The 25530-nt window shown below is 41.6% G+C and overlaps 1 protein-coding gene across 2 annotated transcripts; it reads right to left on the bottom strand.

Annotated features, from left to right (window-relative positions):
• Positions 1-11806: 11806 nt before the first annotated feature.
• On the bottom strand, positions 11807-23033 carry LOC111977171 (meteorin-like). Of its 2 annotated transcripts, none has more exons than XM_024006501.2 (4): positions 22552-23033; positions 21356-21792; positions 15457-15516; positions 11807-14092 (listed from the first exon to the last, which is right to left on the bottom strand). In XM_024006501.2, exons 1-4 carry the CDS (start codon positions 22650-22652, stop codon positions 13782-13784), a joined length of 909 nt encoding a protein of 302 aa, XP_023862269.1. In that variant the 5' UTR covers positions 22653-23033; the 3' UTR covers positions 11807-13781. The 2 variants fall into 2 exon arrangements, with proteins under 2 accessions (XP_023862269.1, XP_023862268.1); XM_024006500.2 differs by having other exon boundaries at positions 11807-14095; positions 22552-23024.
• Positions 23034-25530: the final 2497 nt, after the last annotated feature.

Raw genomic sequence — 25530 nt, 5'->3', positions numbered from 1 at the left:
ATAAGCCCTTCCTACTAGTGCGGAGCAGGGACAGGCACACTGTCTCTCAAAGCCCACTCTATACCTGGTGGACGTTCGGGTACCGGCACTGGTGACACCGGGCTGAGGACAGCACATCAGGATTAGTAGGGGAGAAGAAACAGTTGTACAGGGCTCTGGAACGCACAGGAGGCTTAGTGCGTGTGCCGGAACTGGAGCACCGAACTGGATACACGCACTACAGGGAGAGTGCGTTAGAGCGGAACAGGGCTCTGGAGATGCACTGGAAGCCTGGTGCGTGGTGGTCGGCACTGTCGGTACCAGGCTTGGGACTGGAGATGGCGCCGGAATTACCGGACCGTGCTAAACCACGTGCGGGTACGCCGCTCTCTCTGGAGCATTTGAGCCGTCCGCCCAACCCATCCTGGTTGACATGCTCCACCGGCTTGCGCCCGACCAGTGCGCGGGGAGGTGGATAACCGGCACCGGGCTTATGTAGGCGAACGGGGAACCATTGCGTAAGGCAGGTGCCGATGGTGATGCCGGCCCGAGGAGACCCTGTGAGACCAGAACGCGGTTTTGAGCCGGCGCTTCTGAACACCTTGCTCCAATACCCAATCGAGATAGCCCTACCAGTGCGGCGGAGATGATAATCCCGCACTGGGGCTATGGACACTCGCTTTACAGAGGACACCGTGCGCTTTACTGCGTGACACGGCGAAATGACCTGCCGTAGACTCCGCCGCTCTCCCAAGCTAAGCTGGAAGCTGAGGCGCAGGTCTCTACCTGCCCTTGGCCCAACCCCTTAGCCCCCCCCCAGATCCAATTCCCCATTTGGAGAGTTACTCACGGGCCTTTTCGGGCTTCCGCTGCAAGACGCTTGCCCCTGCTACATTCCCCGGAGCCTCGTGCTCTCGCTTCTCAGTGCCTCACAGTTCCCATGGAGGGGATCCCCTACAGCCGGATTCCCCCCGGATGTTACAACGCCCCTTTCACGTCCCCAATTATCGTCCCAATGTCCAATTGCTCCTTCATTTTCTTGTCCACTACTCCGTTTACTCGCTGCTTGGCTCTGACAATGGTGGGTGATCTGTAAGGGTCTGGTTCGCTAAGCTCCTCATCCTCCGACGAGGAGCAGGGCGAGAAGGCATATCAGACCAAATGCCAGCTTCAGGGCCAATCAAACCATCTTTTATCTTAATAACAGGAAAAAAACTTGAGATGATGTATTGGCGCACGCGAAAACACAAACTTGTAACAACTTACAAAATAACAAAACGACGTTAGAAATAGACGAAACCGACTGAACATAAACTCACATTACTACAAAGTTAAACTCACCGGACTAGGAACGTTACAGTTCAACAAACCCGAACAGCCCCAAACAGTTCGGCCGAATGTGAAATACTCGAACAACACGAAGACATCACAGGAGACAATCACCCACAACACAAACATGAGAACACCCTACACTATAAATATGACTCTTAAATTAGAGGAGAACGCAAAACACCTGCCTCTAATAAGAGCGCGTATACCACGGCAACCAAACCACTCATAGAAACAGATAACATAGGACTGCCCACCCAAAACACGAATGCCCTGACACATAAACACATACAAAAACAACATAAACAGGTCAGTACCGTTACAACAACTTATAAACACTTCTGCTTTTACCTTCAATTTCTACATTCTTATACCTATCTACAGACACATTCCACTTTACATTATGTCATCTCGTTATTTCGTTTCTTAGTCTTCCGTCTATTTCTGTTGTCCACCAATTGTTATATTCCACTATGTAACTGTTGCTTATTCACAAAAGCTCCGCACCTATAACACATTTCCACAGATCCGTATGCCCTATATTGTTTATCTTGTTATTAGTCCCACCCTTCAGCTCCACCACAACCCCTCCCATCTATCATTCCACAGTCATCCATTTTCGGTTTCTATTTGCCATACATTCTAAACTGTGCTGTGATGCTTCACAAAAGACCTGAACCTTCCTGATTCTCATAGCCTCCCACAGATTGCTAAAAAATCAAAAATTACAACATCTTTGCCAAATAATTATCATATAATTATTGATTTGATTGACTATGGCTTTTCAAATTCCCCCCAATTGCTATCATTAGCCTAGTTTTAGGCAAATTTGCACATTCTTCAGCATTCCTGGACGCTGTGACCAAAACGAGCTACAATATGGAAAAAGAAAAAAGAAAGGACGAATACCAAAATAAATGATCCTAATCGGATTTCTGCCTCACCTCACACAGAATCTGCAGACGCTTTGGGAAGATTGTATACCACATATATTATAACCATTCATATTATCTGCAAGAATTTTGTACAGATAATTTAATATTGAAAACGAAGTTTTGAAGCGGCTTGTTTTGCGTAATCAATCATAAACCATGGTGCCATGGAATTGAGTACATCGACAATCTCTGCTTCCCAAACTATTTTTGCAATTCTGTTTATTCGGCACAGCGGTTAGTTTTTTGGTCGCTTAAATGAATTGGTATATGTTTTTATTTATCACACTTTTCTTAACCATTTTTGTTCTTATAATACAGGGCCGACATACAAGTTCCTTACTTTTTTCCCCTTCTACTTGCCTCTTCCATTTTGTGTCGAGTAATGCTGCCCATTTAATTGGTTCGTTAATTTTGGGTCAGAGCCAGGACTTTTCCATATTGTCTGTGTTAGCTGATGCTGTGAACATAACTCACCATCCTATTATATGATATTCATCACAAAATTATACCTTTTTCTAAAAATTTCTTCGATAAATACAGTTTTTTTTATCAATTATTATATTTGAATTTTAACACATATTTGTTTTACTATTTGGTTCCGTCATTTCAGGTGGATTAAACTGAAAATTGCAAACCAATTTCTTAGGCTTTTGTTTAAGAATAAAGGAATTTTGGAGATTTTATTTCCATTTTCAATACACCGAAAGGTGAGCAGGTGCTATCTGACATAAGGGAAAAAGGCCACTTCATTGACATGAGGATGCGACATTCTACCAGTTTATAAGCAACCAGTTTTGGATTTAAGTATAAACTTTTTATGACCGTGCCTTTAGTGAGAGGTTCTAATGCTTTAATATTTATTAATTTCCTGCCTCCGAATTCATACTTCGTTTATGATAAATAGGCCCCTTTTAATTTTATCTGCTTGCCTTCCAAAATAAAATTGAATTTTTTTGTTCATAAATTTAAACAGAACAAGGATCACTAGGTGTAGGCAAAACATAAGCAAACTAGGGAAACTGGGTCGGATAATTGACTAAAGAGATTAAATTCGGGTGCTGATTTTATCCACAAATAGACAGGATTTTTCCTTTTCTTGGTAGCAAGATCTTATCTATTTTTGCTAACTTTCTATAAAATTTATGGATGAGATCATTTCTTTCTTTTGGGATTTTTATACCGAGTATGTCCACATCTCCGTCAGACGCGAGTTTTAATTGGTTAACTACATGCAAATTTAAAATGTGTATTTTTTAGTATCCAATACGTTAAAATTCGGTAATTTATCATAGGATTGGTTTTATATCCGAGAGGATAGCAAAGGTATTCTGGAGCGCCCTGGAGAGACTCGTAGTTTGTGTTTTTAAAAGAAAACATGAATCATCAGCTTACAATGACACCTTTAGTTTTTAAGCATGGATCTTCTAATCCTTTAATACTTAATGTTTTATCTAAGTTTTTAACAGCTAAACATTTTTGATGGCAATAATAAATAGATATTCCGGATAGTGGGACAGCTTGTCTTTTACTCCTCTAGATAGTTTTAAAACTTTCTCAGCATGTAGCCAATTATTTACTACTTTACACCTAGGCTAGGAGCACTACATTAATTTCTAACCACTTTTATAAGAATTCCCCAAATTGAATATTCTAGGCACATTTATATTTAACTCTAACGAGCCTCTTACCTCCGGGTTCCGGATCACCCCCCACCCCCCCCACACTGATTAGCATAGCTCCGCCATAGCTTCACAAGTTAGATGTAGCCATCTAAATATCATTAAATCCCACAAGTCCAAGCACCAGATGAAAGAGTACAGATCGTTGTGAATAAAGCCATCCATTTCACTGATTTTTAAAATGTTTGTTACCAGGAAGACAAGAATATGTATCTATTAGCTAACACGCGTTAGCAAAATCACCACTTTCTAACATCCATCATACGTTTCTTACTACTTCAGGTGCTATCACCAATTCGGCTAACTATGATTTGATAGCCACTAACCAAGAAAAAACTCTTCGAGATGACAGTGATCTGATAACATATTTATGGTATAGGATAGGTTTTGTTAGAAAAAAGTGCATATTTCAGGTAGAAATCACAGTTTACAATTGCCCGACCATCACAAGACGACTAGAATTATATAGAGAGCAACGTGTATGACCAATTTACTCTAATAAACATTTCATAAGAATAGACAAAGCATAGCAATGGAAAGACCCAGATCTTGTGATTCCAGACAATATTTCAGATTTTCTAAGCGTTTTACAGCGAAAACAAAATAAATCGATAAGTTAGCATTACACATGTGAAAACGTTACCAGAGCATCGATTCCAGCCAAGAGCGCTATAACGTAATCACCGCCAAATATATTAATTTTTTCACTAACTTCTTCAGAAATTCTTCGATGACACTCCTGTAACATCATTTTACAACATACATATACAGTTTGTTCGAAAATGTGCATATTTAGCCATACAAACCGTGGTTACACAATGAAAATACTAGGAAATCAAGCCTCAAAATGTCTGACGTCATCTTCAGAGTGATCTAGTTTAATTGAAAGCTAATCATATACTTGACTAAAAAATACAGGGTTGACAGGAATCGAAAGAGAATTAGTTCTTAATGCAATCGCTGATTTACATTTTTAAATTATCCTTACTTTTCAATACAGGTTTCGCCAAGCGAAGCTATAGCAAACAAGATGGCGACATAAAGTTTAACATTTATCGACAGAAACACGATTTATCATCATAAATTGTTCTTACTGTGAGCTGTTCTCCATCAAAATCTTGGGCAAAGAATCCTTCTTGGGTCGAATCTTTTGGTCGATAGATGTCCTCTGTCCTTCGAAATATCACTAACGATCGAACGGACCCCGAAACGTGTCCAAAGTTTCAGAGTGCACGACAAAGAAATTCCTCAAAATCGCACTAAACGGATATAAATTGCTATAAAACGGTTCAAATTAACAACATTATGATGTTTTTAACAACTATAACGACTAAAAACATGACCGGAGAAATATCACTCTCTAAACAACGATTTGGAAGGAGGCAGGTCTGATGTCCATTTTGCGCATGACGCATGCAGAAGAGAGCGGTACTTCTACGTTTTCGTGTTTTATAGTGCTCTGATTGCGCAATCGAATCCATTCAAAACGTGATGACGTACTGACACCCAGAGGAAGACGTAGGCAGTGTCGGTTTCTCTATAGCATCTACTGGCACCTTAAAACCGATCCCAGATCAGGGGTAAAAATTTCTGAAATCTGACTCCCTGTCAGGAAAAGTGATGTAGAAGTAGTTCTGTACCACTCAGAGACAAAACCAACGGCTATAGAAACTAGAAAGTGTTTTCTATCCAATAATCAATAATATGCCTATTGTACGATCAAGAATTGAGCACGAGGCAGTTTAATTTGGAGACCAAAAAATGCTATGCGAACAGCCCCCCTATAGTTGCAAGAAGATAAACTCCAGTCGTACTTTATCAAAAGCCTTTTCAAAATCAGCTATGAAAACCAGGCCTGGTGTCCCGATATCTCATAGTGTTCTATTGTTTCCAGTACTTGCCTTATATTATCTCCAATGTATCGTCCATGTAAAAACCTGTCTGATTAGGATGAATAATATCTGCACTTTTTTTTCTATGCGCCAAGCATTTTGCTAGGATTTTTGCTATCAACACTAAGTGTGTAAGGTCTCCATTTTTTAATTGGCTGGATCTATATAACCACTTGGTCCTGTTTCAGTATAAACGATATCAGACCTTCTTGTTGTGTGTCTGATAATCTACCATTTATATAGGAGTGGTTAAAACAAGTTAATAATGGTCCTTTGAGTATATCAAAAAAGTTTTGTATACTTCCACTGGTATGCATCCAGCCCTGGAGTTTTCCATCTTTAAAGGCCCAATTGCAAAAGCAGTTCCTTCTCCTGTATTTCTTCACATGAGTCTTTCTGTTCAGATGTTAATTTTACATTATTAATAGGAAAAAATCCATCTATTAGTTTCAGTTAGTGGAGATGGAGGAGCCTGAAACGAAAACATATTCTTAAAGTACTTTACTTCCTCTTCAAAATATCATTGGTGAATCTAGCGTGACTCCATCATTTGTCACAAGTTTTAATACATTTTTTTTTTGGTAGCATTTCTATATTGAAGATTGAAAAATAATTTGGTGCATTTTTCCCCATATTCATCCAGTTCGCTTTATTTTAAAATATATACACTGGATCTTTCTTGAATAAGTTCCTCCATTTCTTTTTTTTCCTCTAAATTATTCTGTGCTCTCTATGGTACCGTTTTTATTGCTATCTAACTGTACGTTAGTCCTTCAATTTCCTTTGTTAATATGGACTCTTTTGATCTAAATTGCTTTTTTTTATAGATGAGTACTGAATTGCATGGCCTCTAAAGGCACACTTAAAAGTGTCCCATACAATAAGGGGATCTGCTGTACCTATGTTATGTCTGAAAAGTCAGTTATAAATCTTCTGTCCTAGTTCTAAACAATTTATCATCTAGTAGACTTTGATTAAATTTCCAATATCCTCGCCCACGTGGAAATTCTGTAAGAGAAAATAATATGCCAATTATGTGATGATCCGACCGCATTCTATCCCCTATCAACACTTTTTAACTCTTTGGTGCCAGAGAGAATGGAAAAGAAAGTAGTCAAGACGACTAGCTTGATTCAGCCTCCGCCATGTATATCTCACGAAATCAGGGTATTTAAGTCTCCATATATCCACTAATTCCAATATATCCATGACATTCATGATTTCCTTAAGTGCCTGAGGGTGATAATTTGTAGTGTGATTTCCTTTCCGTCTATAGAGCTATTAAACCGTTTAAAATCTCCCATTATAATAATAGAGTCTAGTGTTGCTTGTAGAGTTGATAAATTCTTATATATATTTTCAAAGAAGCTTGGATCATCATTATTCGGACCGTATAGGTTAACAAGCCATATTTGTTTATTGTCCAATAACATATTTAAAATAATCCATCTACCTTGAGGATCTGTTTGGACAATTTGCACATTTGGATCAAAATTATTGTTAATTAAGATCATCACCCCTTTTGAATTTCTTTGCCCATGGGAGAAATATATTTTGCCCACCCAGTTCTCTTTTCCACAAACTTCATCTAAAACTGTTGAATGGGTTTCCTGTAAACAATAAATATTATAATCCTTCTCTCTTTAGCCAGGTAAATACTGATCGTCTTTTCTTATTATCTGCTAAGCCATTACAATTGTAACTGGCTATACTTATTTCACCACTTACCATGAGACACACCTTTCATTCTTTTAATCAGAATTATTTGTAAACGTACTATTAAAAGGTAACATAATGATTGAGTGTCTATATAGTTGTACCATGATATTTGCATTTCTACTAAGTAAACCTCCAATTGGTCCCTACTATTCCACCCGCTAAAAGGCCTCATCTCGAGATGGCTTGTCATCCCAATGCCCGGCAGACCACCCTCGACCCCTGTATCCCATAGCCCTGAACCGACTGGAATCCATTCTTTGAAAAGAGCTATACAGTTCCATTTACCGAATTGAAGTAAATCAATTGCCATATGCATTTCCATTGCCCTCACCTCGATTTGTATTATATATAGCTGTGGATCATCCTCTATTGTACCTTACATCTTTTACTTTCTTTTTCGCAACAGTTGTGGGATACACACATACACACTCAGCCTTACCCCACACAACCATAAGCTCACTTTCTCAACAGTTGCACCATCCACGAGCCCAACTCAAGATGGGTCATGATTTACAAAGCTATTGCAGTTGAGCTGCATGAGAAGGCCTGCAAGACCGCGCAAAAAATAAGCAAAAATTGAAATTTATTTACCAATGTCATATCCTAGATAATGGCAGTCAATGTTTACCCTATTCCTGAAAAACCCCACAAATACGCCACCAGTCATGTCCCCACGCATCTCCATGCAGTCCGACCTTGATTCTGTGCCGCCAGGGCCACAATAATATACCCCTCTCTGAATGTCCGAGTGTGACCCCTCCCCATGGGTTACTGCAGCTAGTGTTGCCAGCACTGCCACTGCCTGGTGGGGTAACCCACCGGAATCCCCACCGGCTAGGTACAAGGTCGTCAAGGTTCTCATTAGCAGCTTTGAGAAATTCCTTGTATATTTTCCTCTCCCTTTGGGGCTTTGGCTTTGCAGGACCAACCCTGCCAAGCAGGCTCAGAATCTTGAGGGGGCAGTGCTGCTCTTGGTCTCTGACCTCATTTTAGTGCATATAGACCGCTTACAGCGAGCACATAAAACAGTTAGGACTTCTCCTTAATACTGGGTCATTCAGGTGGGTGTCTAGGGTTAGGCCATGGACAAGTACCATTAAAATAGGATAATAATTAGATATAATTTATTAAGATAAAAAAAAAGTAGTTTTCCATGATAGGACAATAAATAAATAAGACGTATAATTCATTATAAAAGTATATCCATCATCTGAACAACATTGAAAGCCCTCTCATACCCGGCTCACAGCAATACATTGGCTCTGGGATATGCAACCATTTCATTACTCACTCACTCAACTTTCCAAACATAACAAATAAAATAAAAAATAAAATAAACACAAACATACCATCCACACATACTGTGCCTTCTGTTACTTAGTTTTTATCTTCACTGTGTAAAAATAGTGCTTGTGTGTTCAATTAGTTATATGTGAAGATTTCTAAAAAAGCTATATTTTTTGTTGTATTGTGACAATCAGTAACCGGGCTTGAATTGTGTTTATTTTCCTCGTCTATGAGAACTTTGTAAATTTTAAAATAACCATGGAGTAGTCTTTGTGTCTCTGAACAACTGGTTATCAATATATAGTTTATCAACGACGAGAGCTACTCGTACTAAGAGTATTAGTAATTGAGTGACCCGGTCTCTCCAGATCTCCTAACAATACTATTTCTAGGTCAATTTTAGATCAATGCTATGCATTTTTCATCCATTCCTGAACCTGAGACCAGATACAGGCCCTGAGGCAATGCCAAAATAAATGGTCTATTGATTCTGTATCCTCACAACAAAATTGCAGAGCTTCGATGATTTTATGCCCAAATATTCAACATTTTGTTGGTGCAAGAATTCTATATAATAATTTTAGCTGAAAAGCACAAAGTCTTTGAATCTTGCGTTGTTTTATATATCAACTCAACTCATTTTATGTACCATGGAATCGGTACATTAAAAAAAAATCTCTCCCCAACTATTTTGCAATCTGTATGGCATCAGTTGATCAAATCCTGTCCTCAAATGAAACTGGTATACTTTCCTATTTATGCTATTTTTATTCCTCCGCCAGTTTTGATCCTTTATATTGGGCAGACAGACCATTTCCCTACCTCCTCCCGCTGCCACCTGCCTCCTTCATTTTTGGGGCAATGCTGTAATCAATTGGTTCTACTCTTGGATTGAGCAGACCTTCCCGTACAACTCCATGAAGGACATACCTCTACCATTACAATTTACAATATCATTTAAGAACAAAATACCCTTTTCAAACATCTTTCCCATAAATACAGGTATTTTATCAACCCTGCACATTTGAGTTCAGCCATAATATTTGTTTTATCTTTTCAGGGGGATGAAATTGAAATTGTAGCCAGCTCTGCAATGCTTGTTTGAAAAAGACAGATACTTTGAAAAAAGTATCATTTTCAATTAATCGAAAATGGCAAAAAGGCAATTTTTTAATAATGGATGAGCTTTTCTTATTAATCTACTTCAGAACCATTTAGCGTTCAAATAAAACTTTTGAATGAGTGAAGCTTTTAGAGAGAGGTTTAGTGCATTTATATTTAATAATCTCAACCCACCCAATTCATATTCATTATATAGATAGGTTCATTTTATTTTGTCTGGTTTAGCRTCCCAGATAATGCGAAATATACTCATATGATTTGAAAAACGAATCATCAGGAGTAGGCAGCGCCATAAGTAAGTGAGTAAACTGAGATATGACTAAGGAGTTAATCAGGGCAATTYTTCCATAAATAGACAGGTATTTACCTCTCCGTGGTTGCAGGATCTTGTCTATTTTTACAAGTTTTCTATTGAAATTCATTGTGGAGAGCTTATTTATATATTTTGTGATATGAATACCGAGTATGTCTATTTCACCATCAACTCATTTTATAGGTAAGCTGCAGGGTAATGTAAAAGTAATATTTTTTGAAGATYCAATACGTAATATTGTACACTTATCATAATTAGGTTTTAGTCCAGAGAGTACAGAAAAGTTATCTATATCTTTAATAAGACATTGCAGGGATCTAGCTTGCGGACTTAACATAAGTGTTAAGTCCTTATGTCCTTACATTCAGGCTAAAGAGTTACATTTCTGTCTCATCAGACCACAGAATCTGCATTTTGATCTCAGTTTTTCATGTGCCTTTTTGTCAACTTCAGGCATGCTGTCACGCTATGTCTTGAGAAAACCAGGCACACCTCATCACCCATCTAACACCATCCCTACMGTGAAGCACGGTGGTGGCAGCATCATGCTATGGGGATGCTTTTCAGCGGCAGGGACTCGGAGACTGGTAAGGAGAGAAAAACAATGATTGGAGCCAAATACAGTAAAATCCTTGTTGAGAATCTGCTTTTGAGTGCAAACTACCTTAAACTGGGGTGAAGATTTACATTCCAACAGGACAATGACGCCCAGCATAAACAGCCAAAGCAATGCTGGAATGGCTTCATAACAAGAATTTGACAGAGCTTGAGAAAAYCTGTACATAAAATGGGAGGGGGAAAAAATCAGAACATCCAGACCCAAGATGACTCAGCGCTGTCATCCCCACCAAAGGTGCTTCTACAAAGTACTGACTCAGGGTGTGAATACTTAAATACAGAAATCTCATTTAAATATCAATAAATTAGCAACAATTTCTAAAACATGTTTTCACTTTGTCATTATGGGGTATTGCGTGTAGACGGGTGAGGATWATTWTTTTTTWWAATCAGTTTTGAATTCAGGCTATAACAACAAAATGTGGAGTAAGCCAATGTGTATCAACACTAAGACACTATGTGTTCAGTCTTGCTTTCTGTTGGCTGAGAGGGAGTATATAACCCTTTAAACCTGGCTGACTGGCATGAGGACAGAGTGAGCGACTGCGGCATCTCCATTCCTCCCAGCCCGCTCTGAACACTGCTCCCTTAATGGTAATGTATTGCTTCCTGAATCCTGAAAACGGGAGTCAGAGCACAACAGAATTCCAACCGTCCTTTTCTCACTCTCTCCCTGCAACCCGTCTGTTTGCACCCCTCTAAATCTCGCTTTCATTCAAGCAATTCATTTTGGGCCCACAGAAATCAGGGTTAATGACACTTATAGTGATTTGACATTGTTGGAAAAGTCTGTATTTTCTCCCACATATATCCAAGGGACAACTAGAGGTTGTGGTTTGAATCAAATTGGGCCATGTTTTTCAACCATGGTCATCTGTAGTCTCAGTTAGCCTAATGTTTTAAAGATGTGTGCATGAGAGAGAACAACTATAAAACTGTACAACTATATCACTTTACTATAAAAGGTTAGTGAGAGAAGCAACCATGCAGAAATTTAAGAAAAATCCATGAGATTCAAATKAGCTTTTCAGACTTTGTCACAGACCACATAAACACTCCACAATACTGAAAAATTCCCCCCCCCCCTCCATAAATAGTTCGTTTTTTAGATGTTCTTATTTACATTCACATTGGTACACAAAAATCACACAGAAACAATTGACAATATCAGCAAACATGGYAGTATTGCGTATTTCTTTTTACATACCACATCACGTTAATTTGATATTAACCGCTCCCTTCATCGATTAGTGCACATAAGACGTGACGTCTTTTGACTGACCAGAATTGCCATAGACATGTTTTGTCCCCCTCATAACTTATCCCAGACATACTTACTGCTAACCCCAAAGCTGGTGTAAAGACTATTACGCAAATACATTGAATATTGCTTGAAGAATTCAGTACTGATATTTGGACAAAATTGCTTGAGGTTTTCACGGCTCAACATGGTGATCAACATTTCGGACGCATGCTTGTGAAAATTAGATCGCTACTGCAACTCTTTCTGCCAGCTTTGAGACATATCCCATTGGACTTTTACTGAGGGGAATATTGCTGTTGTCAACAGTTGTAGTCCCACAAACATTTAAAAAAATGTCCTCACAAACTCCCATTAATACAGTAACAATGACATAAATCTGGGCCAGTAGGCCTTATAGCATCTCAATATCAAGACATTAGTTTTGTTAGAATTTTGCAGACAGCTTTCTTAGGCTTACAGGTGGCATTTTTTTCATGTGGAAAATGGGTATGAATAACTACAAAATGGCTGCAATAGGAAACACTACTGCAAAATAATTATATTCAACTGGAAAAACAGTTTCAAATTAAAATAAATCAACATATAAAACTTTAAAAGTTTTCAACCAAACTGAGAACACAATGAAATCTTGGAAGTCAACAGTACCATAAAAACTCTTCATTAAWTATTTATGCAGGGTTCTAAAAGGCAGAATTGCCGTGTGTACTTGGAGATTGTTTTTCTCTGAGTTGACTAATGTCATGAAAGTGCTTTCAGCACTAGAGCGAAGCRAGCTTTGAACCTTCTACACTAGCGCTAACATGTGCCAGCCCTAGCCTAGCATTAAGATGCGCTAGCAATATCTATACATATATTAAGTTCTGATCACACCTCTTCTACGCTACATAAATCAGCTTTTCATTTTGGTTTTCAGTGCTTGCAGCATCAGACTTTCCAGATCATTCCCTTATCAGTGCAAATTACGATAAAAAAAAAACATTTGAAAAASAGAAAGCCCCTCCCTAATCTCCAATAAAGAATCGTAACACTAAGAATAGTCCACCATTGTTTGTTTTAACTACACATTTGTGCGAACATCTTGGACACAAAATGGTAGATTTCCCAAACAAAAACCATTGAATAAAATGAGTGGCCATTTTGAAGACTACCATAGAAAAACACCACAGCCTTGTGGTTAATTACTGGAATAGCAATTGTGTAACTTCTAAAACAGACTAACTTCACCACAGAATTTTTCACATATTTTCCTGAGTTTAAAAGACACAGTCACACTCAATAGCTCTGAATCCATGCCATGCCTGCCTTGTTGTTACGGAAAGCTCTTCTGAGAATTCCGAATATGTATATTGGCATCTGGAAAACTTGTCCMGTGCCAAATTATTTAATCTCATCTAGTCCACACGGTGTCCTTCATATCTCCACAGGACTGCATATTGCACTGGGAATGTTGCTAAGAATGTCCATGCCCAACTCCTCAGTCCTTTGGGGAAGACTAAGAAGCTACACTATCGGGTGAGCTTCCATCTTCCTCGCCTTTCACTCAGAGGTTTGGCAAACCAGAGGACAGGCTGATTGAGTTAAGGCTGTATTGTGAGGCAAGCCCTATTACAGGGAAGTAGTCAGCCGAGATTTGGGGTGGTCTGCTCAGTCCACAGCCAGTTCACAGGGTAGCTGCTGGACCAACTTGGCCTGAGTGTAGGCCTGGAGGAAGTCCTTGTAGCGGGGCGCGCAGCCCAGCCACGCCTCGCCGAAGTGTATGCGGCCGGTGAAGAGAAAGCTTCCTGCCCCGGGCCGGACACCACACTGYAGCAGGGTCCTGATCTCGCCTGAGAGGGTCAGGCGGCCTGTCCCGGTGAACAGGGCATATTTCTGGCGAAATACTCGGGTGGTGCTGACCTTTATTACCGCCGCCCGTAGCTCACTGTCCTCATCCACCGCCTTGATGTTACCACGCACTACTGTGGGGAGAAGAGACACACCAGTTAGTCACAAGCTCTATTGCCCAGATTAGTTTGTAACAGTGGTTACAAATATGAAGATCATAATTCAACAAAATGTGGACTAAAGTTGGAGGAAATATATTTTAATTAATGTAATTGTCTTGAATACCTGCTCTTCACATTCTAAAAACATTTTTGAAATTGCTGGGAAACCGGTCATGTATTAGCCGTAAAAAAAACAGCTGAAGTAATAAAACAAGTGACTAGGATCCTAGCCCACCAGAGGCTAACATTAATTAGAGTCAGTTAAATGAGTATTGGAGAACTTCCTGGAACAGTTCCATAATCCCGACATAATTCAGCCTRATTATGTCTGAATTTGGGCCATGCGGATTTGTCCACTASAGTGCCTCGAGARGGGGKKGGGGGGGGGGGGGGACTGGAGAGGAAAAATTGTTCAGTTTCACCTCTGCATACATTAAGTAGTTCAGAGGGATGAGAATTTGGATCACTGTCAGCCCAACCTTAGAGCTGGGGTAAGATGATTCGACCACCGATTTGTAGTTCCTGAATCATGACACAAATTGATGACATTTTTTGGTTGAAACTGAATAACCTGTCTCTTATACACATCTAGATGTGTATAAGAGACAGGTATTGGGTGGAAGGCAAAACACTGGATCCGTTTCAGGAAAGTCATATTCCTGGTAGGAACGATGATGAGTTGACGTTAATCGTATAATCAGTAGTTCCTCCCGACTGTATGTAATGAAACCTAAGATTACCTGGGGTACACATAAAAAAACAAAATACTGCATATTTTCCAAGGAACGCGAACGCATATGCCGATGTAAAGCTCAGTATCTTCCGTTTTGAAAATGCATCACCATTTATGGCTGTAATGACAGGCCACATTTGCACAGCAATGTTTTGAGAACCACTGATCGGTCTAGCGAATATTGTTGATTTGCTCAGCCATAGGATCGGGTGAAGCTCAAAATGTCAAATTGTAGAGAGCGGATCGCCATAAATCTTCAGAGGATGCAGCTTTCAAAGACTCGGCCACTATTGGTTGACCGGTCATGATATATTGCTYGTTTGATTTCTTTGCTCTTGAAGTGCCACAAAATAAGTGACAAACACTGGCCAGATAATTTCAAGTCATCAGTCTCAAGTCAAWGTCCCGTCTTGAGGCTCCAAGTCAAGTTATTTTATTCTGTATCAAGTTGAGTCTCAAGTCATCCAATTTGTAACTCGAGTCCAAGTCATGTGACTCRAGTCCACACCTCTGCCAAACTATTCCTGGTCTGGCATGTTATTTTATTGTTATACGGCAGCCCGGACAACAAAACAGGAGGTTGTAAAAGAGGAGAGCTCACCAAAGTCACTGGTGCAGACAGCCATAAGGAGCTCTGTGTTGTTACAGGGTCTGCAGGCACCTAGGGAGAGAGGGGGAAGAAAGAACCAGTCAGTTGGAGCTCCACTAATCAAACAAACRCCAATTCCATCCACTCTTCGCTTACTCCCTTGTTTGATATTGTAAACCACATAAAACAAAAAAAATAGGTATGACATGGTTAAGTTATTATATTTCAAAGCTTTATGTAAAAAAAAGTTGTTGAGCTTTAACCTATCCTGCTGYGCACATAAAGGACACAAAAAAGGGTGGAGATGAGCTTATAAAGAAGATCAAATGCTCTGGAGGCGTGATGTGAATAGCCAGAACAAACCACCATGCAAAGAGATACACACCGCAGTGTTCAGACAGCGGCTCCTTTTACGGTTTCGGAGAGGAAGGCCAGTGAAACTTAAAAAGGTGTGAGACTCCACTGGCCCCAAACGTTTTTAAAGCCAAATGTATCAGCCACCCTACCTCCCACCTTCACCCTAGCTCCTGCTAGGGTGTCTGCACCCAYACCTCATCAAAGTGAACCAGACAGGGCCAAGAGAGGAGGGTGGAGAACTTTAAAAGATTTAAAATGTGCAGAGCACCACTTCTACACTTTTTCAGAAGGCACTTCCTTCCTAAGTGTTGTGACGGCTTCTTTCACAGCCAGTAGCGTGTATTCGTGGATGCCAAGCGAAGCCAGGCTTCACCCCCCAAAAAATGTATTTTTCGTCTCAATTTGTTTTCATAATATTCCTTCAATTCGCAATTGGTTGTATCTTACTGGAGAAATCCTCCAAGAGAGGGAAACAGCGCCTCTGTCTAAATATGTGTAGCCCATGCATCTGGATGCTGTCTGGACAAAAATAGTGGGACATGTTGCCGCAGAAGCATTTTGATTGATTGATGCCAGCGAKCATTTTGCCTCAGTTGATACATTTGTTTATAAATAATTAGCCAATCAGCATTGAGCTGAGATCAATGGTTGGTGGTCCTGGTGCAGCAAAAAGTCCACATAGGGAGGCCAGTTTGGATTTGGCATCACACCAATGAAATCACATCAAAAGCAAAGAAGTTGTCCTGAAGTAGCTAGCTAGCTAAAAATCAGCCATGGATGGACTTGGTGTTTTTACTTATTCTCCAAACAAGCCAATGATTATAACTGCTATTCTGATCTAACCATAAATTTATTCCTTTTGCCACTGGCCTGAGACGATTGAAGTTAAATATGTAGCAGGCTCACGTTAACTAACAAGCTAACTTAGCTGGTTCATTGTTGCACATGCGAGAAAGTTAGGCTAGCAAGCTCTCTAGGGCAAAAAGTGTGTACTGTGTATGACAGTCAGACCCTCGTGCCAACATGAAAGCCAGGAAGATGGCATTGGTGTTCATCTAGTCGACAAGTAGGGTAGGTCAACATTTTTTTTCTACTTGCGCGTATACACACACAGAAATCAGTACAATGGAGAGTCAAATGATATTTAGCAACATTGATTGGACTAAATAGTTGAAATCTTTAAGTTTGTTTTCACTGTATTAGGCTAATCATATACAATATAGCCTAGTTGATTTGATGCGGTCAAGCAACCATCCCTCATCACTGCCAAACGCTCCCTAAAAAACTTGAGCGAGCAGGCCTTTCTAATCGACCTGGCCCGTGTATCCTGGAATGATATTGACCTCATCCCGTCAGTAGAGGATGCCTGGTTATTCTATAAAGGTGCTTTCCTCAACGTCTTAAATAAGCATGCCCCATTCAAAAAATAATAATTAGAACCAGGAACAGATATAGCCCTCGACTGCCCTTGACCAGCACAAAAACATCCTGTTGCGTACTGCATTAGCATCGAATAGCCCCCACGATATGCAACTTTTCAGGGAAGTTAGGAACCAATATGCACAGGCAGTTAGRAAAGCAAAGGCTAGCTTTTTCAAACAGAAATTTGCATCCTGTAGCACTAACTCCAAAAAGTTCTGGGACACTAAAGTCCATGGAGAATAAGAGCACCTCCTCCCAGCTGCCCACTGCACTGAGGGTAGGAAACACTGTCACCACCAATAAATCCACAATCATTTATCATTTCAATAAGCATTTTTCTACAGCTGACCATGCTTTCCACCTGGCTACCCCAGTCAACAGCCCTGCACCCCTCACTGCAACTTGCCCAAGCCTCCCCCATTTCTCCTTCACCCAAATCCAGATAGCTGATGTTCTGAAAGAGCTGCAAAATCTGGACCCCTAGACAATCTGGACCTTYTCTTCCTAAAATTATCCGCCGAAATTKTTGCAACCCCTATTACTAGCTTGTTCAACCTCTCTTTTGTATCGTCTGAGATCCCCAAAGATTGGAAAGCTGCAGCGGTCATCCCCCTCCTCAAAGGGGGAGACACTCTAGACCCAAACTGCTACAGACSTATATCTATCCTACCCTGCCTTTCTAAGGTCTTCGAAAGCCAAGTTAACAAACAGATCACAGACCATTTCAAATCCCATCGTACCTTCTCCACTATGCAATCTGGTTTCCGAGCTGGTCATGGGTGCACCTCAGCCACGCTCAAGGTCCTAAACGACATCATAGCCTCCATCGATAAGAGACAATACTGTGCAGCTGTATTCATCGACCTGGCCAAGGCTTTCGACTCTGTCAATCACCACATTCTTATCGGCAGACTCAACAGCCTTGGTTTCTCAACTGACTGCCTTGCCTCACCAACTACTTCTCTGAYAGAGTTCAGTGTGTCAAATCGGAGGGCCTTTTGTCCGGACCTCTGGCAGTCTATGGGGGTGCCACAGGGTTCAATCCTCGGGCCGACACTTTTCTCTGTATACATCAATGATGTYGCTCTTGCTGCTGGTGATTCTCTTATCCACCTCTACGCAGACGACACCATTCTRTATACTTCTGGCCCTTCTTTGGACACTGTGTTAACTAACCTCCAGATGAGCTTCAATGACATACAACTCTCCTTCCGTGGCCGCCATCTGCTCTTAAATGCAAGCAAAACTAAATGCATGCTCTTCAACCGATCGCTGCCCACACCTACCCACCCGCCCAGCATCACTACTTTGGACGGTTCTGACTTAGAATATGTGGAAAACTATAAATACCTAGGTGTCTGGTTAGACTGTAAACTCTCCTTCCAGACTCAAATTAAGAATCTCCAATCCAAAATTAAATCTAGAATTGGCTTCCTATTTTGCAACAAAGCATCTTTCACTCATGCTGCTAAACATACCCTTGTAAAACTGACCATCCTACCGAGCCTTGACTTCGGCGATGTCCTTTACAAAATAGCCTCCAACACTCTACTCAGCAAATTGGATGCAGTCTATCACAGTGCCATCCGTTTTGTCACCAAAGCCCCATATACTACCCACCACTGCAACCTGTATGCTCTCGTTGGCTGGCCCTTGCTTCATATCCGTTGCCAAACCCACTGGCTTCAGGTCATCTATAAGTCATTGCTAGGTAAAGCCCCGCCTTATCTCAGCTCACTGGTCACCATAGCAGCACCCACCCGCAGCACGCTCTCCAGCAGGTGTATTTCACTGGTCACCCCCAAAGCCAATTCCTCCTTCGGCCATCTTTCCTTCCAGTTCTCTGCTGCCAATGACTGGAACGAACTACAAAAAACACTGAAGCTAGAGACTCATATCTCCCTCACTAGCTTTAAGTACCAGCTGTCAGAGCAGCTCACAGATCACTGCACATTGGCAATCTGTAAATAGCCCATCCAACTACCTCATCACCATATTGTTATKTATAAAGCTCCTTTGCACCCCAGTACCACTACTTGCACACTCATCTATCATACCAGTGTTTAATTTGCTTTACTGTAATAATTTCACCACTATTGCCTATTTATTTCCTCACCCCCCTTATCCTACCTCATTTGCACAAACTGTATATAGACTTTCTCTRTTGTATTATTGACTGTATGTTTATTCCATGTGTAACTCTGTGTTGTTGTTTGTGTCGCACTGCTTTGCTTTATTTTGGCCAGGTCGCAATTGTAAATCAGAACTTGTTCTCAACTAGCCTACCTGGTTAAATAAAAAAATGATGTTTAAATGTTTAAGTTGAAATGGTGCTGGAATAGCAGAAGCAGTGCTCCTGTTTTCTTTGTGCTGACTTGCTGTAACTGTTAGAAACATTAACTTACATGACCTACAACATGATTAAGCAACTGTTTTACATGCAATATTTGCTTTATGGACTTCACCAGATACATGTTGCTGTCACGTTCGTCTTCCTCCTCTTCTGAGGAGGAGCAGTTGGAAGGATCGGAGGACCAATATGCAGCGTGGTAAGTGTTCATCTTGATATTTATTTCAAAAGAGAACACTGAACGATCTATACAAAAATAACAAACGTGAMGCTATCGAATAATAGTGCTGCCACAAAACACTACACATAGACAATCACCCACAACCCACAATGACAAAACAGGCTATCTAAATATGGCTCCCAATCAGAGACAACGACAAACACCTGCCTCTAATTGAGAACCATATCAGGCCAAACACATAGAAATAGCCAAACTAGACATACAACATAGAATGCCCACTCAGATCACACCCTGACYAAACAAAACATAGAAACATACAAAGCAAACTATAGTCAGGGCGTGACAATTGCTCACCGGTTTTGTGATGAAACAAAGGTGTGTGTGGTTGAATTTATTCCGCCAATGTGTGACTTGTCTTTGTTGTCTCTGCCTTATTGTATATGATGGTGGCATATGAATGGATGGGTTATAGAGCAAAYAACGCAATTATCACAAAATAGGTTGTAATATGGCTTTTTTCCTGGCTTGGCTTCCCCAGTGATTTTACACACGCACCACTACTGTTCACAGCTGTTAATCAGTTTAAAAATGTCACAGTGGAAAATCAAATACATCCTCCTCCGTTTCATACAAGGACCCAGTCCACAGATGGCCACAAGGTACACAGAGCGAAACCAAACCCTGGCTGCATTGAATTGACTGCATTGTACAAAAACACCCTGGCATTTGTTTTTGTTCTGCTGGCCTTGCAAGTTCCAAGAAGTTCACCCCCCAACCCACCTAGCTGCCCCCTCCACACATTCCCCTTCTTAGTGAAAATGTCTGATAAATGAGATTCCTGCCTCCTCCCTGGCCCATAGAGAAAACCTCCCCACATGCCCAACCAGAATAATTATGTGTGTGTGTGTGTGTGTGTGTGTGTGTGTACTCTAGAGCGGGGAGGGGGTGTATTCCTAGAGCCAAGCCTCTTTAAAGAGGGGCCGTTCAACAAAAGAGGGGAGCATCTCAGCTGAGGCAGAGGTCTCCATGTCGCCAAGGCAACGGCAGTAATCTCAGAACACTCTCCATTGAAAGGAGCGGTAAAGGCTCTGGAGCGAAGGCCCCACAAGCTTTTGTCCCCCCTAACCCTCCCCCCTCCTCTCTCCATTCGCCTTCAAATCTAAACCAGGGGACAGGATCTGTAGGCCTATGCTTCCAGGGAAACTAGAGGACACTTCCCCCACTCTACTCTGCCTGGACACAGAGAAAACAGAAAATAAACACCAAAAAGCARGTCTGTTTGTATGGAAACATCTTTAGGGGGGGTTTGACGAAATATAACTCAGAGACCCACACAAAGAGAAATACAGGAAATATGTGGGGGAGAGGAGAACTGAATGATCGAATCTGAGCTAAAACAAATTCTAAAAGTTGTTTGATAGGCCCATCGACTATCAAGGAGCATATTCAAACACWATTTTTCCTTGCTTTGCGTTGAGAGAAATCTTTATAGTTCACGCTTTTATGTTAATTTATTTTATATTTATCTATTTCAGCCCAAATTACACTTCCATGACCCAGACTGATCCAACATGGCTGCCTCCCTCCTAGGTCCAACTCACCTTCATTACTGCTGATGGGGTTTGAGTCGAGTGACAGGCGAGCTGTCCAATCCCCTCGCAGCTCGTAGCGGAAAGATGCAATGCGGCGGCTGATGTCCTGGTGAGGAGTGGCCTGGAGGAAGAGGGCCACCTTCTCGCCGGGCAGGCGGCTGAAGCAGCGCACCCGGGTTGGGGGAGACTCCTCCAGACGGTCCCCTACCAGGAGCTCCAGGACCCCGTCTCTCTCCAAGTAGAGCTGGGCCCCGTGGTTGTGCTCGGAGGGCTTGACGCAGGCCGTGATCAGGCCCGAGCTGCTTCCCCCAGGCCCCACTGCCGCAGAGGGCAACCTGGGGGACAGGGTGAGGCGGAGCGCCCCCTTAGGATAGAGCCAGTCCAGAGCACCCTCAGAACAGTGGAGGGAGATCTGCTCCACACTGCCTTGCTGCTGGGACAGACCACTGTGGGATGGAAAGATGGAGGGAGAGAAAGGAGATAGTTATACAAGTGGACTTCTATGACCTCAAAGTCAGACAGACTAGTCCTCTTGGCTGAAATTGGAGTCACCAATATACCGCTTGTAGGATGTGGTGCAATTCTCAAAAACCATGAAGGAAATTGCACTAGATCTTGCAGGATATGTGGTTTGGGTGTAGGGCTTTAGATGTGGTGAAACTTGAGAGGGACTGAGGGAGAGCTTGCAACATCAAAGAAATCTGGCTAAAATGAATGACAACAGATGAACCTTTCAAGCCTGCGATATGTGCTTGGAGTGCATTTCACTCATTTGAAAACGATTAAAACAGGCTTTCAAAATACACATTGAACTGAGGTTTCCATTCGCAGAAAAAAAGGAGTGCCGCCTATTGGTCACCAAAGGACTGCGTCGGTGCCATGTGGAATTAACATTTTTTTTAAATCATAGTTTAACAGCATAACTTTCTCCTCTCTAGCTCACTCTGCAAGACTGCAACCCTAAAGCACGCGTGATACTTTGTTGCAAAGCACTGGAAACATTTAATTGCGCCCAACAACTGTCTGGTCTTGATCCAACTAAGGTCTGATAATTGACCACCAAAGCTGAACGGAACTCTTCAAATACATTCAGAACGAATAAAAACGCAATTTTATTTGCACCTTCCTACATTTGAGAAAAAAATCTGAAGGTTTCGCCATAAAACAAATCAAACTTGAATAAATCGTTATAAAGTGATTCTTGCCTCCCCCTCCAGCTGCATTGGTCTTCGGAATAACTGGACCGAGCGCTGTCAACAATGGGTAAGAGTAGGATCCAAACTTTGTAAATCCAAGAAATAGCCATTTCCTTCAGTACGTGCTACAAATTYGAGAAAAACGTAAATGTTCCAAAGATGCAGTCCCTTCAACCTTTAAGCATGGGAATCTCCACCATCCCCTATCTAAGCAAATTGTATTTTGCTGTTCTTGGCAACCTCCATAGCGCGGTAGCCTCCTCTTCTTGCGGATTTCCAGCTACAGTTTTAAAGGAGTGTCCCTACCTCTATTCTGACTCACTGATCCTAGTGCATAAAGAGAGGAGTCGTCTGAAGGTTTTGCCTTTGAGCACAAGTTTGTCGACCAATCAGAGTTGGAGAGGATCAACTTTAAACCACTCACAGGATAGAGGGGGAGGAGTGTGATCTGTTGCCTGTGACAGAAGAAGAATGATCAGTATGCAATAATAAACTATGTTGGTAATAGATAAGAGGCATTTACCATTGTGTCAAACAAGCGTGCGCAAAGTAGGACAATAATGAATTGCTTGGGCAGACATACGAGTTTGGAGATGATAACCTAATCTGACCTCCTTTGTTGAAATGTGAGGTCTCTATGTCCTCGTATTTTCTCTGACATATAATAAGCAAAATCACAGAAAACATATTTTATYAGGGTGAGTAAAAATATTGACTTGAATGTTCTTGACAATATAGGACTACATGTGTTGGATCCCACCTCCTCAAAAGTAGAAGAATCCTCTCAGTGGAAAACAATGATTCCATCATGAACAAGAAGAGGTTTAGAAACAAATGTTAGAAGCACAAGCAAGACTGACAGAGAAAATTAAACCTAGAGACAGAACAGTATGGACGGAGCAGAGACGTTCTCCTTATTGTGCTAATGCTAACTAAGGACTTAGAAAGGTTTAACTCCTTGGTTAGCTTCATCCGTTACTCATAGCTAACTTGTGACAAGACCCATGACCATGAAGATGATGAAGAGGAGATGGATGAAGAGGTGGAGGGTGTACCCGCTGGGTGCTGTGCCCTCACCCAGCTGGGGTTCTCTTTCATGTGGCAGTATTATAACCTCATCAAACATTATTTTGTACTCGTATCCCCATCCATCTTCCTGGACTGAAACAGTGACTTTGAATGTAGGTATGTATGTACAGTACCAGTCAAAAAGTTTGGACACAACCAATCATTCAAGGGTTTTTTTTTTATTTTTACTATTTTCTTCATTGTAGAATAATAGTGAAGACATCAAAAATACGAAATAACACATATGGAATCATGTAGTAACCAAAAAAGTGTTTAACAAATCAAAAACGTATTTATTCTTCAAAGTAGCCACCCTTTACCTTGATGACAGTTTTGCACACTCTTGGAATTCTCTCAACCAGCTTAATGAGGAATGCTTTTCCAACAGTCTTCAAGCAGTTCCCATATATAATGAGCACTGTTGACTGCTTTTCCTTCACTCAGCGATCCAACTCATCCCAAACCATCTCAATTGGGTTGAGGTCGGGTGATTGTGGAGGCCAGGTCRTCTGATGCTGCACTCCATCACTCTCCTTCGTCAAATAGCCCTTACACAGCCTGGAGGTCTGTTGGGTCATTGTCCTGTTGAAAAACAAATGATGGTGCCACTAAGCGCAAACCAGATGGGAACGGAGAGATTCCACATAGTCCTAGTGCTCAAGACTGCCAGGTAACCTGTTGAATGTTTATCGCCCCGTAGCACTCACATATGTAGCCATGAAATGCTTTGAAATGCTGGTCATGGCTCACAATCAACATCCTAACCCCAGACACCTGGACCCACTCCAATTCTCATAGGCGCCAACAGATCCAAATGTGACGCAATCTCTGTTGCACTGCCACACTGCCCTTTCCCACCTGGACAAAAGGAACACCGTGAGAATGCGTTTCATTGACTACACCTCAGCATTCAACACCATTCAAATCAAATCAAATGTATTTATATAGCCCTTCTTACAACAGCTGATATCTCAAAGTGCTGTACAGAAACCCAGCCTAAAACCCAAACAGCAAGCAATGCAGGTGTAGAAGCACGGTGGCTAGGAAAAAACTCCCTAGAAAGGCCAAACCTAGGAAGAACCTAGAGAGGAACCAGGCTATGAGGGGTGGCCAGTCTCTTCTGGCTGTGCCGGGTGGAGATTAATAACAGAACATGGCCAAGATGTTCAAATGTAAATAAATGACAAGCATGGTCAAATAATATTAATCACAGTAGTTGTCGAGGGTGCAGCAAGTCAGCACCTCAGGAGTAAATGTCAGTTGGCTTTCATAGCCGATCATTAAGAGTATTCTACGCTCTGCGGTCTCTAGAGAGTTGAAAACCGCCTGTCTGGGACAGGTAACACGTCCGGTGAACAGGTCAGGTTCCATAGCCACAGGCAGAACAGTTCAAACTGGAGCAGCAGCACGGCCAGGTGGACTGGGACAGCAAGGAGTCATCATGCAGGTAGTCCTGAGGCATGGTCCTAGGGCTAGGTCCTCCGAGAGAGAGAAGAAATAGAGATTAGAGAGAGCATACTAATTCACACAGGACACCGGATAGACAGGAGAAGTACTCCAGATATAACAACTGACCCTAGCCCCCGACACATAAACTACTGCAGCATAAATACTGGAGGCTGAGACAGGAGGGGTCAGGAGACACTGTGGCCCCATCCGATGATACCCCCGGACAGGGCAAACAGGAAGGATATAACCCCCCCACTTTGCCAAAGCACAGCCCCCACACCACTAGAGGGATATATTCAAACACCAACTTACCCTCTGAGACAAGGCCGAGTATAGCACACAAGAACTCCACCACGGCGCCAACCCAGACAGGAAGATCACGTCAGTGACTCAACCCACTCAAGTGATGCACCCTCTAGGGACGGCATGAAAGAGCACCAGTAAGCCAGTGACTCAGCCCCTGTAATAGGG

Source organism: Salvelinus sp. IW2-2015, linkage group LG17, assembly GCF_002910315.2.
Source record: "Salvelinus sp. IW2-2015 linkage group LG17, ASM291031v2, whole genome shotgun sequence".
NCBI lineage: Eukaryota > Metazoa > Chordata > Actinopteri > Salmoniformes > Salmonidae > Salvelinus > Salvelinus sp. IW2-2015.
The sequence above is the reverse complement of the archived record's forward strand: the minus strand, read 5'-3'. Positions and strand labels throughout refer to the sequence as shown.